The sequence below is a fragment of the Dinoponera quadriceps genome, unplaced genomic scaffold (assembly GCF_001313825.1).
Source record: "Dinoponera quadriceps isolate SergipeBrazil2010 unplaced genomic scaffold, ASM131382v1 scaffold3990, whole genome shotgun sequence".
NCBI classification, from domain to species: Eukaryota; Metazoa; Arthropoda; class Insecta; order Hymenoptera; family Formicidae; genus Dinoponera; species Dinoponera quadriceps.
The window spans coordinates 63,186-78,480 of NW_014557982.1; the positions used below are offsets into that span (position 1 = coordinate 63,186).

The 15,295-nt window shown below is 46.4% G+C and overlaps 2 protein-coding genes across 4 annotated transcripts in view; one reads left to right on the forward strand and one right to left on the reverse strand.

Annotated features, from left to right (window-relative positions):
• LOC106749562 (transcription factor CP2-like protein 1) overlaps positions 1 to 12,866 on the forward strand; it is a 35,126-nt gene extending 22,260 nt beyond the window's left edge. Inside the window, exons 8-14 of one of the 3 annotated variants that reach the window (XM_014629158.1) lie at positions 980 to 1,124; positions 1,629 to 1,865; positions 2,091 to 2,339; positions 2,414 to 2,517; positions 9,792 to 9,993; positions 10,282 to 10,732; positions 10,828 to 12,866. In XM_014629158.1, the coding sequence (XP_014484644.1) occupies positions 980 to 1,124; positions 1,629 to 1,865; positions 2,091 to 2,339; positions 2,414 to 2,517; positions 9,792 to 9,993; positions 10,282 to 10,732; positions 10,828 to 10,877 (1,438 nt within the window). In that variant the 3' untranslated portion in view covers positions 10,878 to 12,866. The remainder of the gene's footprint in view (positions 1 to 979; positions 1,125 to 1,628; positions 1,866 to 2,090; positions 2,340 to 2,413; positions 2,518 to 9,791; positions 9,994 to 10,281; positions 10,733 to 10,827) is intronic. The other 2 variants (XM_014629160.1, XM_014629159.1) reach the window with 2 other exon arrangements.
• On the reverse strand, positions 11,224 to 13,978 carry LOC106749563. Its single transcript, XM_014629161.1, has 2 exons — positions 13,527 to 13,978; positions 11,224 to 13,277 (listed from the first exon to the last, which is right to left on the reverse strand). Exons 1-2 carry the CDS (start codon positions 13,783 to 13,785, stop codon positions 13,171 to 13,173), a joined length of 366 nt encoding a protein of 121 aa, XP_014484647.1. The 5' UTR covers positions 13,786 to 13,978; the 3' UTR covers positions 11,224 to 13,170.
• Between the last annotated feature and the right edge of the window lie 1,317 nt (positions 13,979 to 15,295).

The following is a 15,295-nucleotide window of genomic DNA, read 5'->3' on the forward strand; positions in this document are numbered from 1 at the left end:
GCATTAAAAAAAATCGGTTAAGACAACTGAGAACAAAAACTGAATAGAAACCTCCTACGGGAAACTTTCGGTTCTTACAATCAAATTTCGCTCCCCAATTGCGCTTCCCCAGATAACGGAAAATTCAGTTACATTAACGGAATTGTATTTTTCCGTATACAAATGGAGAAACGATTTGCAAATGAAGATATGCAAAAAATCTTCTCTTGCGCGTTCTTACTTGTTCGCCGGAGCAGCAAGATTCCGAAGAGAGGACTCTGCTGGGATCATATAAGGGAAGGTCTGGCTACGTCTGTCTCGCGTGTAAGTAGAAGCGGATATTCACGTCTGTCCCTCGCGAACGCCGCAAGTAGATTCAGGCCTGTTGCGTCGGTCCTGCCTGCGCACTGTAAGTAAATACAGACGCTTCACGCTTTCCCACGCGCACGTTGCCAGTGGTTGCAGGCGTGTTGTGTCGGTCCTGTTGTAAGTAGATGCAGACGTTCCACGTTTGTCCTACTTATCCGCGTACTTTACCGCGCATACGTGGCGCGTCCGCGTTTATTTAACGTGGCGCTTGCAACTCGTATCCTAAAAATATGTTTTCAGAAAATAATTTTTTATACATAACTGAACTTGACATGAAATTCCTTTTAAGTTTTGACCTTACAAAAATTTCGAAATTCGTGAACGTGATGATAAGAGATTTGGATGTTGAAAAATACAATATTTTTGGACAATCTAATTACAAAATTATAACGTGCATTGAGAAATTTTACTTACAAAAATTTCTCGTATGTCTCACGGTTTCAAAGATTCGCCCACTGTCAAATATATGAAATTTTAGCTTCGAGTGGTTGTTTCAGCTTCTCGAAGGTTCGTTGAAATCGGTGACGGACTCTTCCGGATCTTCCCTTGTTAGTCGAGAGATTGATTTTTGCGTACCATGTTGTCGGTATTTAATATAATCAACTATATCGCGAAGTTTTCCTATCCTTAGCTTTCAGTACGTCCTAGCTGCCGCTACCAGTATCGCCACCAAAGTTAACGAGGAAACGCTGACGTATTTGAACCAGGGACAATCGTATGAAATCAAACTGAAGAAGTTGGGTGATCTGTCCGCCTACCGTGGCAAGATCTTGAAGGTATTTCGTCACCCCTATAAATACAAACGATCGCTCGTTTGGATGCTTCTAATGTTTGGGTAGCGGCATCTTAAAAAACGCTTTGGTAGTTCCTCACGAAGTGAGCGAGCGAGTTCACGCCGGTCTCAACTAGGTAATTCGTCTACTCCTAATTTTATTCATTTTTATCTAATTCAATTGCAATTAAAAATATTCAAGATAATATCGTCCGGAAGTTATATCACGTGATTTGTGCTGATACAACAATGCTGATATAACAGTTATTTGCGCTGAAGCATATAACACGGTAAATATTGCATTCAGCTGCGGATACCCATGCTGATTCCTCTAATAACCACTGAAACGATATTCAAATTCCCCTGTGGCAGTTTGTTGGCTTGGAGATGGGACGGGAATTATATTCGCAATTATTAACACGAATTAACGCGATCGGCGTGAGCTCACGGGTGTCCTCGACGTTCGAAAGATGTGAGTCGCCCAAACGGTACTACAACGCCTCTGTAGGGACATCCGGGCTTTCTGTTCCAGTCGACAATACGTATTTGCTTCCACGAGCGGCGGCTACAATACACAGAACGGGAACAGATGCTGGCCTGGCAACGCGCTAGACCGGGAGAGAGATTGCTGGAGGTCGACGTTCCCCTTAGCTATGGGATGGTAGACGTCTGCCAACCATCACCGTCCAACAACAGCGTGGAATTTATGTGGGACCCCACTAAAGAAGTCGGCGTTTACATCAAAGTACGCTCTAGATTTCTCTTATTGACTCCTGATGATGAATTTTCTTTCTCTTTACGCACGTTACAATGTCATAATCGAAAGCAATCGTAAGGAAACTCTCTGAGAAGACCAGATCCCCTTAAAATCCTACACACGCGCGATCTTTCACGCGAATACACCTAGCAGCGATTCGATCGTGCGCGATTCACGATTACTGCAGAGCCGCCCGTATTGTCCTCCGAATAGGTGAATTGCATAAGCACCGAGTTCACGCCGAAGAAGCACGGTGGCGAGAAAGGCGTGCCCTTTCGGATTCAAGTGGAGACCCGGCTGCCGGGAGGGCCACGCTTACACGCGGCCTCGTGTCAAGTGAAAGTTTTCAAATTGAAGGGAGCGGACCGCAAGCACAAGCAGGACCGGGATAAGATACTGAGACGTCCGCCTCACGAGCAAGACAAATATCAGCCCAGCTACGACTGCACCGTCCTTTCCGACGTGAGTTTCCGAAGGAGGCTCGTGCTCCGCCGCGAAAATATTCGACACGTCTCGACGGAAGCGTTTTCAATTAGTCTCCCTTCGTTTCTGTCGCGCAGATCTCCTTGGAGTCCTTGTCCACGTCGGGTTTGACGGCCCAAAACGGAGGAAGCCCGTACGCTCCAACGGATGTTGCGATGTAAGTAAACAACGATCATTACGATTATTATTTTCTCGCTGACGCTTTATCGCATACACGTTGTTTACACTCGTAGGCGTTTCAATCGTCATTGCGTTTCGCGCGTTAAGAAATGAGATAAGCCGGAAGATTAATCGATAGCGTACATTGCGTCGTGCGAAAAATTGACGACGAAGAGGCCAAGTCGCGCGACTTGAGGAAACCTTGAGGATACACACAACACGTTACATATAAATCACTCGGTATGTCGGGGCGAACGGCGTGCGATCGAAATAACATCTTCTGTAATACGTAACAAGACTTGCCACTTCGCATCGTGTGCTCGATTTTGCGCAACTGCCACGATTGAACGGATACTCTTCGCGTCGCTTCGCGTAAGAACAAAAACGGAGTTGTTGTTCCATCATGCGTACGTCGAGTGTGTCCTCGATTAATGTACAACAAAACGGATTACGCCGCCAGTCGAGTAAAAACCTGTCGTGTACGCGTACGTAAAGCTAATAGAATACTCGGGGCTCGGTTCGAGTTAAATATAGGTATCAAGGTAAACGTATAGGCATGCGGATAATTACGCTTTGTGCTGCGCCCTCTTCGCTCGCTGATGAACGCACCGTAATTAACGGGGCGCCACTCTGTCAGCGTTGGATCACGTCTTCTTTGTGTCTCACGTTTCCCTCACGTGGTTATTAATACCACGTAAAACGCCGGTACCAGGACAACACCTGGCCCGAAAGGGTCCGCGGCACAACCGCTCGGTATGTCGGGAGGAACAGGAGTCTTCGCATCGCTGACAGTTTTATCCCCGGGAACCGCTCTCGATTTCTAAGTTTAAGTTCTTCCGTCCTCTGAACGAGCTCCCGGCAGATTTCCGCACGATACAACGGTATTTGCAAAGAGATTCAAGTTAAACGCCACGAGGGCTCTTTACGGCGCCGAAGTTGTCGAGATTCGCCGATCGGCGCGAAAGTGTGTTGGCGGAAGATTACAGAGTGTCATGAGTGACGCGTTCTATTACTTTTTGGAGAGGTGCTCGCATGATTGCTTTTTTTCGCTTAGTTCGTCGTCTCCGATGACGTTTGCATGAGAGAGCGAGCATCATTAAAGAAACGCATGTACTTGAGATCGCCGGAGCCGAGCCGGGACGAGTGACTCGTGCTTTACTATGCAAACAGCAACTAGCCGATTCTGGATACGACGGGTTTCGGGCGCCCGCCTAACTGTGTAATTAATCATCCGGTCTGTCAAACGATCCGCGTCCGCGAGCTACGTGTTCGCTTCTTCCTCCGAAAATAGCGCGGAACAAACACCGCTGCAACCGCGCGCGCGTAACAGAGCGTATCAGTGCGCGATTACGCGCCGCGAGTCATTGACTTTTTTTTCGTTCGTGAGCTGCCAGAACGAAATTCCCGCCGCCATCGTGGCTCGAGTCGAATTCGAGACGCCGAGAGAGACGGAGAGCGGCGATCCTCCACCTCGCTCGCTCGCTCGATTTCCGCTCACTCGCGCTCCGAAACGGCGCGCAGTTGGGCGAAAGGTTACGTCACTCGCGTGGCGAACGATCGAGGATACCTGTTCTGTGGATATAAATAGCGAAACATTTCCGATACCACCTGGCCCGCGCCAGTGTTCTGCGATAGATGTTTTTACTTTCGCGGGCTATTTATATTCATGCGCGCGCGCGCGCTTCACGCCGAGCGATCACCTTCGCGACCTTCGCGGAATTGCGCACACGTGGAAGGAAGAAGAGCATTTTTCGCGAAAATGGAAAAACACTCTTCTCTAGCGGTCGAAGAAAGAAATCGTGGATTCGCGACTCTCCTCCCTCTCTCCGCCCAGTCGACAAGAGTTTACAAAAGCGAGATCACGTCGCAAGCGTATTGCTCGTTTTGCCTATTGAGAGAAGCTGGTCTGATGAAATCTGGGATGGAAAAGACCAGCCGGAGAGAAACACTGATTAAGGAAGACATATCTGTCTTGCAGTTTTCTTCCCTTTTTCTCCGCTGCCACCGTTATCCTCGTCGCGAGGAGCAAAGGCGGCGGGCGAGAATGACTAAAAAGAACGCAGCACGACAATGAAAAATTTTCCCTCTTGCTTTTTTCACTCTTTTTCCACCTCCTTCTCGTTCGGATGAAGGGAAAATATTGTTTAAGACGGCGAAGACACGAGGAAACGGAGTTGCGTCGTATCCCTCTTGAAAAATAGGCGAGAGAAAGAGAGTGTGTGTGTGTGTGTATGTGTGTGTGTTAAGGAATTCGCTTAAATCCTTTCGCCTCATCGAAATTCTCCCAAAATAAAGCCTTTAAAAAAAAAGAAAAGCGAAGAGCATCATGATCCCTCCGCCCGAACCAGTGCGACGTTGCCGGATACCCGATTCGCAGCTGGTGGGAGTTCGCTTTGATGGTGGTGGCGGCGTGGTAGAGGAGATTGTTCGCTAGTGGTGGAGGACAGCAAGTGGGGGACGAAGGTAGACCACGAGCATCGCCGCCGACAAACTGGCTCGAACTGGCGCAAGCCAGCATCCCGGTCGCTCAGCCGACGGCGACGTCTCGATGGAGGGGAAGTTGGAGAACATCGGGGAGAGAGAGAGAGAGAGAGAGAGCGAGAGAAAAAGAGAGAGAGAGAGAGAGAAAACGAGAGAGGTATGCCAAGAGAACGATACGGAGCATGCGGATAAATTCAGAACGCCTTACACCGCGCGTCGCCGCGTTGCTCTTGCAAGTCTCGTAGACCCCGTGGAATCCATTCAGGCAAATTCAGGTCGCACCACGGCGGTCGTTGCTGTCCGTTCCTTAGCGCTCGATCGAGCCAATAACCGCGAACATCCCGTACGGTCCGGGATCGACGATCGTCGCCGACGCGATCCATCGTCGAGCACGTGCGACGTAGACTCGTGAGAGCGAATAAATCGGTGCCCGGCACTCTTCGTCGTTGCTTGCCCGAATGTCGCTGCAAAGAGTGCGCGAATGAAATTCTCGCTTACGATCGGTGATCGATGATTCCGTTCAACGCGCGCTATCCTGAAACGACTCCGCCAGACATCGCTCGACGAGGCGTCTGAGCCTTCGCGGTCGTCCCTGCATCGAAACCTCGCAAACCGGAGCGCAGCGAACTCCCTTTCGAACCGCTTCTCGTGCGAGACGGGATCGAGCGAAGCTTCTCCTCGGCGTCGTTCCTCCTGTCTATGAAAAATTCATCTCCGAGACAGCGTCTGGTAATTAACCGAGGGAAGGAGACAAGCAGAACTGGTCTCGCAGCTTGTTTCGGAGCATCGGGAGATCTTTTTGCTTTTTATATGTAGCTGAAATTGGTGCACCTGCCGCGGAGAATCTGTTCGGAGAGTTGATAGCCCTCGAAGCGCTTTGAGCGTTGAAGCTTTTGAATCAATTTCGTTGCGACGCAGAAGCTTAAAAAGCTCCGAAGCTCGCTTTATTTACACAAGAAGGAGGAAGCGCAAGGTAGGAGGAAAAAAGAGAGTGTCCTGAAGTTATCGCACGGTTCGAGATAACCGAATTAAACTTGATCCGGTGTATTCTAGTGCGCGACGAGCGAGCACCGGTGAGTTTGTCGACGAGCAGTCAGCGAGTTGCTCGGGCTTACCGGAGTTAAATAACGCAACGCTCGACGAGAAATATATATATATATATATATATATATATATAAGCATCAACTTCGCCGGAACTTCAGTAGAAACGGCTCCGGTCCGCGTGCGGTTGATGCATCCCGCTCCGAAAGGTCGTGATCGCCTGACGATCTGAATGTCGCGCTGTTTTCCGGACAAATAGCAACTTCCAGTCGTGGTTTTCTCCTCGCGATTGAACTTGATGCGATCAATTAGCCATTAGTCATGCAATAAAACGAGGTTACTGCGGATCTCAAGGGCGAGATCACATTGTAACAGATAGCTCATGACAGCTCGAGGTCGCGCCTAATCAGCACCGCGTGTGATGCACCCGTGAACGCGAAGCGATCCTCCTCCTGCGATCCTCCACCTTGAAGCGCAGAAAGCGAGATCGGCGAGTCCGCACACCAAGAAGCAAGCACCGTCCAGGAATGCCCTCGTCGGTCGCAACCAGTCGACTTCCGGCAGAGTGTACGCGAGTCTCGCACGCACCGTTGCTCGCGTCGATAGACGGCCTTTCCGTCGCGGTGTCACGCGAGATCCTGGCCAGCCACGTGCTCCTTTCGCGACAGGATCACCTCGTCAGATGACGAGCAGCCCCGCCGCCAACAAGCTGACGCCGGGGCGGTTAAATTCAGTCTTGTAACCGGGACATGGTCTGATCTTGCCGACCTCGACAACGTGGAATCGTGGTCAGCATCGAGCGGAAGTCAAGTGCTCTCTTTGGAGGGCAGAAGAGGTCCGGGAAAGGTAAAATAAGTCGGGGAAGTTCCGAGGTCGACTAAAGTTTGCCGGATCAAAAGAGATCAAGAAGGAGCGTGACAAATCGATCGATGCGTTATCTAATTAGCTTCTCGGGGAGAATACTAGGAGGAAAATTACGGAGCAGTTGTGATAATCGCTCGTCGTCCGTCGAGTGCCATCGTGCGACGAGACCGAACGTGCGAGTCTCGGATGAATAAATTGCTGTCGCCACCGAGATCGAAACATTCGTCTTTCTCTCTCTCTCTCTCTCTCTCTCTCTCTCTCTGACTGTTTATCTCTCGGCATGTAAAAATAGTAAGAAGAGATTTATAACTTCGAAGAACGGAAAATTTCTTGGAAGCGGAGGTACGGTGAATACATTTCGCGCATTGAGGTGTTTTACAAGGCGATAGGAAATCGCGCGTCCTGGCACGCGCATATGGCATCGTAATCAGACTCGGCGCAAGGTGAAGGTACACGTGTCCGTTCGGACGCTCAAGGAGATAAACATTGGTGGACTCGGGCGGTTCTCGCGAAGTCGCCAAGTTCACACTCCTTCGCGGAGGCACGCCGAGAGGAAGTGAAAACCGGTCGCACGCGCTCGGCCGAAAATATCCGCGGAATTTCCCGGAAGCGCAGAGTGAAATTCCACTTCTCTTCGGTCGGGTCACGGGGCTGGATCACGAGTGATAATCGAACGAGTGTTTGCTTGAGTAAGCTTCTCCGCACGTGACGTTAGTTCTCGAGGAGGTACGGCGCGCCGATCACGCGACTCTTCGACGACTTCGACTTGAGTGGTCACCGGCCGTGAGTAGTGACTCTATCGTCAGACGAAGGTCGAATTTTGAAGCAGATATATAGACAGAGAGAAAGAGAGAGAGAGAGAGAGAGCAGGCGGACGGACATCGTCACGAACGACTAGCAGTATCCGGTTCACAGCAGTCAAATGCAATCCCACTGACTCGAACTGATCCTATCTGCCACCGAGCGAGCCAGAGCTGCGCTCGTTACTCGTGTCCACCGGGCGATTCGTTCAGTCACTGGGTGAGCCGCGTGACATCGCGCACGAGGACAGCCGGGGGGACGCGTCGATTCGCTCTTCTCCAACATCGTGCGCGCGATGAAGACCTCGAGTCGTCGCAGCGGCTGATCGACGTTGATCGACACTGCTCGACGAGGACGGATTCGGGAACGACGTCGCGACCACATCGAGCACGAATGGATGGACAGGTGCTGCAAGATCGGCCGGACGTTCGAGCGTACCACAAGTGTTCCACGTTTATGTACGAACGCGTCAAGAGTCGGAAGAAAGCCTTCTTCAAGGAGAAAGAATAAGGGCGAGCCTCTCGGATTAACCGCCGCCAGTGAAGTGTCGTTCGAAATGCCGCGGGATTATTGGGACCTGAAGAGCCGCTGGTCTCTCAGGCGGCCGCGTTATCCGCTCGACGAGTTTGTCGCGTGCCTCCTGGAGCACGAGGTCGTCGTGAGCGGTGGCCGGGCCGTGGAGATCGTGGCCAGGTTCCTTCATGCTTTATCGGACCCACGAATAAGGAGGGGCCACGTTATGCGGGGAGGACTGGTCAGTCTTACGATAAGGAAACGTCAGGATGTGAAGAGAATCGACAGCTGCGGGAGAGCTAAGCTCGTGGTTCGCTTGAAGAGAAATCCCGTGTAAGCAGATATTAACAACTTCTTCGTGATTAGAAAAATCGAGATTCGAGGTACTTCATTCTCAGTCAGTCTCATTATGCATAAGTGGAATTACATCATGAAGAAATCTATTAGAAACGCGCACGAGGTATGAGATATTAATCGAATCCGACTTTAGACGGTGCGTAGTTCTCAGAATAGGTGGCCTCTCGGGATTATTCCTCAAGTTGTTCCTTAGTCGTGAATTGTCACTCCTATCGGTAACGTTAACGTTGCGCTCGTGCAGCTTTTTCGCACGTGACGGGCCTCGGAAAAACCGGGAGACTCGCGAGAGATACAGGGTTTATCAGACACGTATCGTCAAGGTCCTGCGCGATGATACCGATTACTTGTAACGTCCGAATGTGCCCGAAGATAAGAGCTCGACTGCGAAGCGAATTTTCTCGCTTCCCACATGACGTAAACCACATCGCTCGTCCTTGTTTTGAAGCTCGGTCAGTGCGCGCATTTACGATAGTTCAGCACGTATAATCGTCGTCCGGCCTCACCACAGCCCGTCCCGCCAGACATTCGATGTGTCAGCTCTGCGCGGCGCCGTGACTTTCCATTTGCAATATGAATTTATGATCGTATGCAGAATTATTTCGGCTTGGAAGTCATTCCAGCGATTTTTATCGGGATTCACATGCCTGGTGAACAACCCGTGACCCCGTCCCCGCGCGGAATCCGTCAGTCTTTCTGCGTGCAACTGTCACTAATCGGCAATTTATGCGCGCCGATTACGATGGTAACGACACGAAGAGATTCCTATGGCTCGCCTTTTGCAACGCGTCGTAAAGTAAACGAACGTACACGCAGACCGAAGTCCGTGTTTTTTATGTCTCGGATCAATTTCCATACGACGAAGATAGCGACAAAACTTGTCGCGAGGAATAAAGGCCAAATCACACTTGCGATTGACGATTAGCGAATACCTTTCAATCGATCAAAGCAAAACAGCCACCGGATTGCTTTACTTCGATTAATTGAAAAGTAATCGCAAATCCCTAATCGTAATCGCAATTCAATCGGCAATCGCTAATGTGATTTGGCTTTAACATGCATAGATTTTGTATTTAATGTAAAAAGAATTTTGTGTGTGTGTGTGTGTGTGCGTGTTACATCGCTGAATCCTTCAATCGATGAACTTGCCTTTCGAATTCTCCAAGAAAAGCGCGATGTCAGGTGTGGCTAACCTGCAATGGGATTTCTTTGCTTCAGATCGCCGCAAACACGCACAACCATCGGCGGTATGGTATCATTGGTCCCCGCTTCGGACGCCGTGAAAGAAAACGCAAGCACGGCTCCGGCCTTGCCATCGCCCGCTGCCATTTTGCCGGAGCAGCCTTGCATTGAGGCCGATGTCGGTTTAGCCACACGTAAAGCTACTTCTCCGCAGCAGCTGCTCGAGTCCATCAAAGCGGTAAAAACTTCTTAAGATATTAATCAACCGATCGCGCGCTCCTTCAATTCTTCAATCGCCTACGTCGCATGTAACAACTAGAAAAAGAAATCGATGGAGAAGGCAATAAAGAATCCCGTTAAAGCAGCGACGATTTCATCATCGATTCCATTTTATCCAATTGTGGAGCTTTTGTTAACGTCACGCTAGGATAAAAGAGAGACGGAAAGAAACGAAGAGTCGCTCTTTCCCCGAGAAATTATACGAAATTCCAATATCTAACCTTATTCGATTTGAAATCTACCACAGAGCACTCCGTGCCTCAGCGAGTTGCCACCGGATGCGAACGCCACGCAGACAACCGCGTGGCTACGCGCGAGTCGCTTCAACGCGTTCGAGTCGACCTTCGCGAGCTTCTCCGCCTCGGATATCCTGCGCTTATCTCGCGAAGATCTCATCCAGATTTGCGGAGTGGCGGACGGCATCCGGCTGTTCAACACGCTGCATTCCAAGGCGCCGACACCGAAGCTCACCCTCTACTTCTCGCTGGAAGGCAACGGCTCTCTCTGGCGAGTCGCTTACTTGGACAACCTGACGAGCACCGCTCTCACAAGCAAGTTACTCAGCACTCTCAGCCTGCCACCTGACCGACTGCACTCGATACTGTTCTTGGGTCCGCAGGGTATACACGTGTTGGTCACCGATGAGCTGGTAGCTAACATGAAGGACGAAAGCATGTACCTCGTCGAGACAATCAAAGGTAAATGCGTACCTTGCCGTTCGCGATTTCATCGAAAAACCCGGTTATTCTGAAATGTTAACGTCAGCGTGTGTGTACGCGTGTGATTCTTTCAGATCCCGCCAGCGAGCGCTACAAATTGCTGATCAAGTCGAAGACGATTTGAACGATTAGTCTTTTTGTGTGTATAAAAAGCTTCTTGATTAATGTGCAAGAGAACGTTGCGTGTAGGATGACAGCTGAATTGCGTAAAGCACGGAGATGCCATCTCCGTATCCGACGTACGACGGAGATGATCGTCATCGCGTGCAATTGTAAACATTTACAGGAGAGATCGCGATTGATCGAACAATTAGAATGTGAGCGTGGTTAACGATTCGTTAGCGTATTTATAGCAAAACGTTACTGAATCTGTAAGTGTACCAAATTGAAACGGTATTAAGGATCGTCGTCTCGTGTTTCGGATGTCACGCCATAATTGTAACATAATTGAAGCATAATCACTCATACCCAGGAGGAGGGAGGTTCGCCCCGATATCCTTTTCTTTTCTTTTAGGTACAGGCATGTTGTTTTTTATGTTTTAATAATGTAAGATTATTGTTACTGCGTTATTGTATATTGCGCGCACAGCAACGCGCGACTACTCGATATTTTTGACTCCGCGGTGCATTCGACGGGAAAAATTCACGAAGATGTCTATATTTTTTGCGATTTTGTAGATGTATCTAACTATACGCTATTGCGTCATAATCATACGCGTGTGAAACATATCGGTTCAGCAATTTGCGAGAAGAATATACGCATAAATGAAGGGAAGCTTGTGTAATCGCACAATCGTAGTGGCCAAATATTATGAGATTATGGACATTTTCGGTCCGCAGCATTTAGAAGCGGATTCTTCGGACGAATGCGAAGATGTTGAGCACTCGCGAAATTTCTATTGTGATTTATAGGTCGCACACGATTGAGTTAGAAAATTAGAGTTAAATCGACAAGTCAAATTTTGATAAGGTGTTTTATACGGTGATACATACTACGAGTTAAGAGCGGAATTCGCGAGCAAACGACGGGATAAAGAGATTATGTAAATACCGAATACGATTATGTGTTGCTCATTTAGTACAATTTACGAAAACGTCTGCCGTTTTCGACATACGTGCCACATTAAAAGTAAGAAGTGTAGAACTTTAATTGTGTATATAGTAGCTGTCACGATTACTCGTTGATTTCATAATTCTCGTCCGCATTAAACGTGACTCTTTTGCTTCTGTAAGCCTTCAACATGTTTATGATTTATCGTGAGTAAGACGAAACGACGTCGTTGTTATCGCGAGGAATTAACAACGACGCGCTAAGTTTTATAATATAAAGAATTCCGCAAGAAAAGGAAACCTTAAGCAATTTCGTAAGAGAAGGGAACTTGAAACGAGTACCTTAATTAATTAATCACGTGCCAATAGACCATATTTACGGGGTAAGTGTTTGAGCAAGAAAACAGATATAGTTAAATTCCGCGAGAAAGAAATACTTTATCACTTTGTAGCGCGAGTACTACGATAAGGGAGGAGTAGCAAGTAGATTTTTTATACTAATACGTTTGAGATCCCGCGACCTTAGACATTTTGCGAGACTTAAATCTTTTTTTATTATTATTATTTCGTAATTACTCTATACAAAGGTGCCAATGCAACTTATTACGCATGTTATCGTCTGTTAATTAGTGCATTAAGAAATTGTAGAGGAGGATGGTTGTTTCGTTGTAAGGGATATAGAGTTACTAATGCAATTTAGATGACGAAAAGTATCACGGATAATAATCAATTAGCTAACGAGCATAATAATTTTTGTATTGTTACGAAGATTTACGCGTTTGCGGCGTATTGGAAATGCTCACTGCGATTTTATCGTGCGATATCGACTAAGTGACGAACTCGCAAAGTTCACGTCGTACATGCATACCGGTACCTCGATGCAAATAAATGTAAACTAAGTATGTTATTTGATAAAATACAGTCTATTTTTTCTGTTATAATTTAAAGATTGCAGAATACGTTGATGCTTTGAGAGCTTATGCTCGGTATGTTAATTGTTGTACACCTCGTACGAGAGTTTCCGTCGAGATGAAATGGCACAATAAATACTTCTTGATGCCCAGTCCTTATTATTTCCTGCATCATGTGCAATTTATTCACAGGAGTCGTCATCCCTCAATTACGTTTAGTTCATCGAAAATAGACGGGATAGCCTTTATTCATCAGCACGTTATATATTCAAGAAAAAAGTGGAAGGGTCACAAGAAATATGGAGTATTTTAACTTTTCTGCTAGCTCTAAGTGTATAAAAATTTATTTATGAACACGACAATGAACATTATATTCAAATTTATTATAAAAATCTGTTATTTTTCATTAACAGGTTTCTCTTTCTCCATTAAAATGTACAAACGTTTCCCGATACGTTAGTTCCTCTTCTTCTTCGCTTTCTGTTGTTCCTTGAGCCGTCTCTTCGCCTCTTTGCGGCTCTCTCGTTCCTTCGTGCCCTTATACAATTTGCGGGCGACAAAAACTGAAAAACAACACAATTGTAATTAAATCTTCGCAAAAAAAAAGGAAAATACCGTTAAATGAAATTCTCGATTGCGGATGTCCGCGATGGAGGCGAGACGTGACAATGATTTGAAAACATCTGGTAACCACGAAATTATTTGACCGATGTGTTATTATCAAATTATTGCTAACAGATTTATCACTTTATTGAGAGACGCATCATTATTGCTTATAAAATCCGATAAGGCAATAAACGTCGTAGCAGTACCTAGTAGGAGGGTCACGATCGATACGGCGAAAATAAATAGGATGAGAGACTGATATGGAACGAGCCACGTGGGCAAAATCGTGTTGTCTGTGATCTTGTGAATGGACTTCGTCAGAACGTCAAAAGCACCCTTATGGAACTCCTCTTTCTCCTCGTCGGTCAGATGTTCATATTTCTCCAATATTTTCGACAATTTCTCCCGCACTGCATCCGGCAGCTGTTCATTCTCCCCCATTGTATCGACGAAATTTTCGTCCATATCGAACGGAGATGTAGGTGCGAGCGCGAAATCTTGCGTTTGATGCACGGAGATCCACGCCGGCTTGGGTCAAAAATTGGACTGACCGGATAAAGACGCACCGATTCAGAAGTCGAGTGGGTTTGATTAGATAAGACACAACTCAGACACTGTGAGCTATGATACAAGTAGCATAAACGAGAGACGATTGCACATTCGGCGAATTTTACAAGCGCGAAATTGCGCGCACGCGCGACAGAGAAGGAACGTCACTTCGCGAACTTATCAAACGCAACGGCGACGTTCGGCGACTTCTCGGCGGGAAGAAGTTGTCAAACTGATTGATGTCGAGAACGCGTTGGTGGGTTTAAAGGCGAGTCATCAAGGACTTTCGCGCCTTGCGGTCGAATTAGTCGACGGTATATTTGCCGAAACTGAATAAACAGTACACTTGTCGCTGCACGAACGAATCGTCCGCACGACTTCGCGAGGTCAATACATTGTCCGTGAAATTACGATAACAGATGTGCCATGTTGAAACTGCCTTTCATACGATATCCTTTGTGTTCCGAGATAAAATTAATTGCAAGCCATTCCGCGATAACTGAGTTTAGCATCAAAGTCTTAATATTAATTTAAAGTGTAAAGTAAATGTAAAAGTAACAATAAAATAATATGCAATAATGATAATGGTTTAGCAGTGATCAAATATATGTGCTACGAGTAAAATATTTCTGATGCATTTTATTATTATTCCTTTCGTCGTCCTAGTAGCACAATTTATTGGCGATACATTGGTCCAATATTGATTATATTGATGTTCATCGAGAATACATCCGATTCATTTAACTGACGATTTAGTCGAAAAACGACGAAAGACTGCAGGCACAATATGATTCAAAACACAATTTTCTTAATGACTAACGCTTCAAAAAATTTTTTTACTTGATTTTATAATTTAAAATTACGTCGAGAACGAAAATTAATTGTCAACACAAGTATACAATGAAACGTTTGGTAGAAATTTTGAAAAAGAAATAAATTTATTTCGTTAAATAATTCGATCTGCTGAAATACTTCAGAAATATATGCGCATTTGCAGTGTAAACATCTCTACAAGCCTATAATTAACTATATATTAACTATATATAATTACAAATCTTATTTAACTTTTGTAATTGTCAGCATCAATTACATAATAGAATTTATATTGATGCAAAGTTAAAAATTAAAGTTTATAGATAAAAGTGTTCCGCATGGGCTTCTACTCTTCCATTAACGTCCTTTATCCTTCAATTCAGCTTCCTTCTTGTAATGGACATGTATTGTTCCGAGAAATCGAAATCTTAAAATTCAGAACTTAAATAAATTTCTCAGAAAGTTATAATACAATCCGAATAACTAGACAATATTCCTAAATAGAATTGTCCCAAACTACAATAATCTTCAAATATAAAATCATTCTAAGAATAAATTATTAACCCAAAAACAATATGTAAATTGTTACGTATATATATATATATATATATGT

Coding starts and splice junctions, on each gene's coding strand:
- LOC106749563 (XM_014629161.1), bottom strand. CDS start 13,785: ATGGACGAAAATTTCGTCGATACAATGGGGGAGAATGAACAGCTGCCG. Junction 13,278..13,526: donor GATCGTGACCCTCCTACTAG/GTACTGCTACGA, acceptor GTTGTTTTTCAG/TTTTTGTCGCCCGCAAATTG.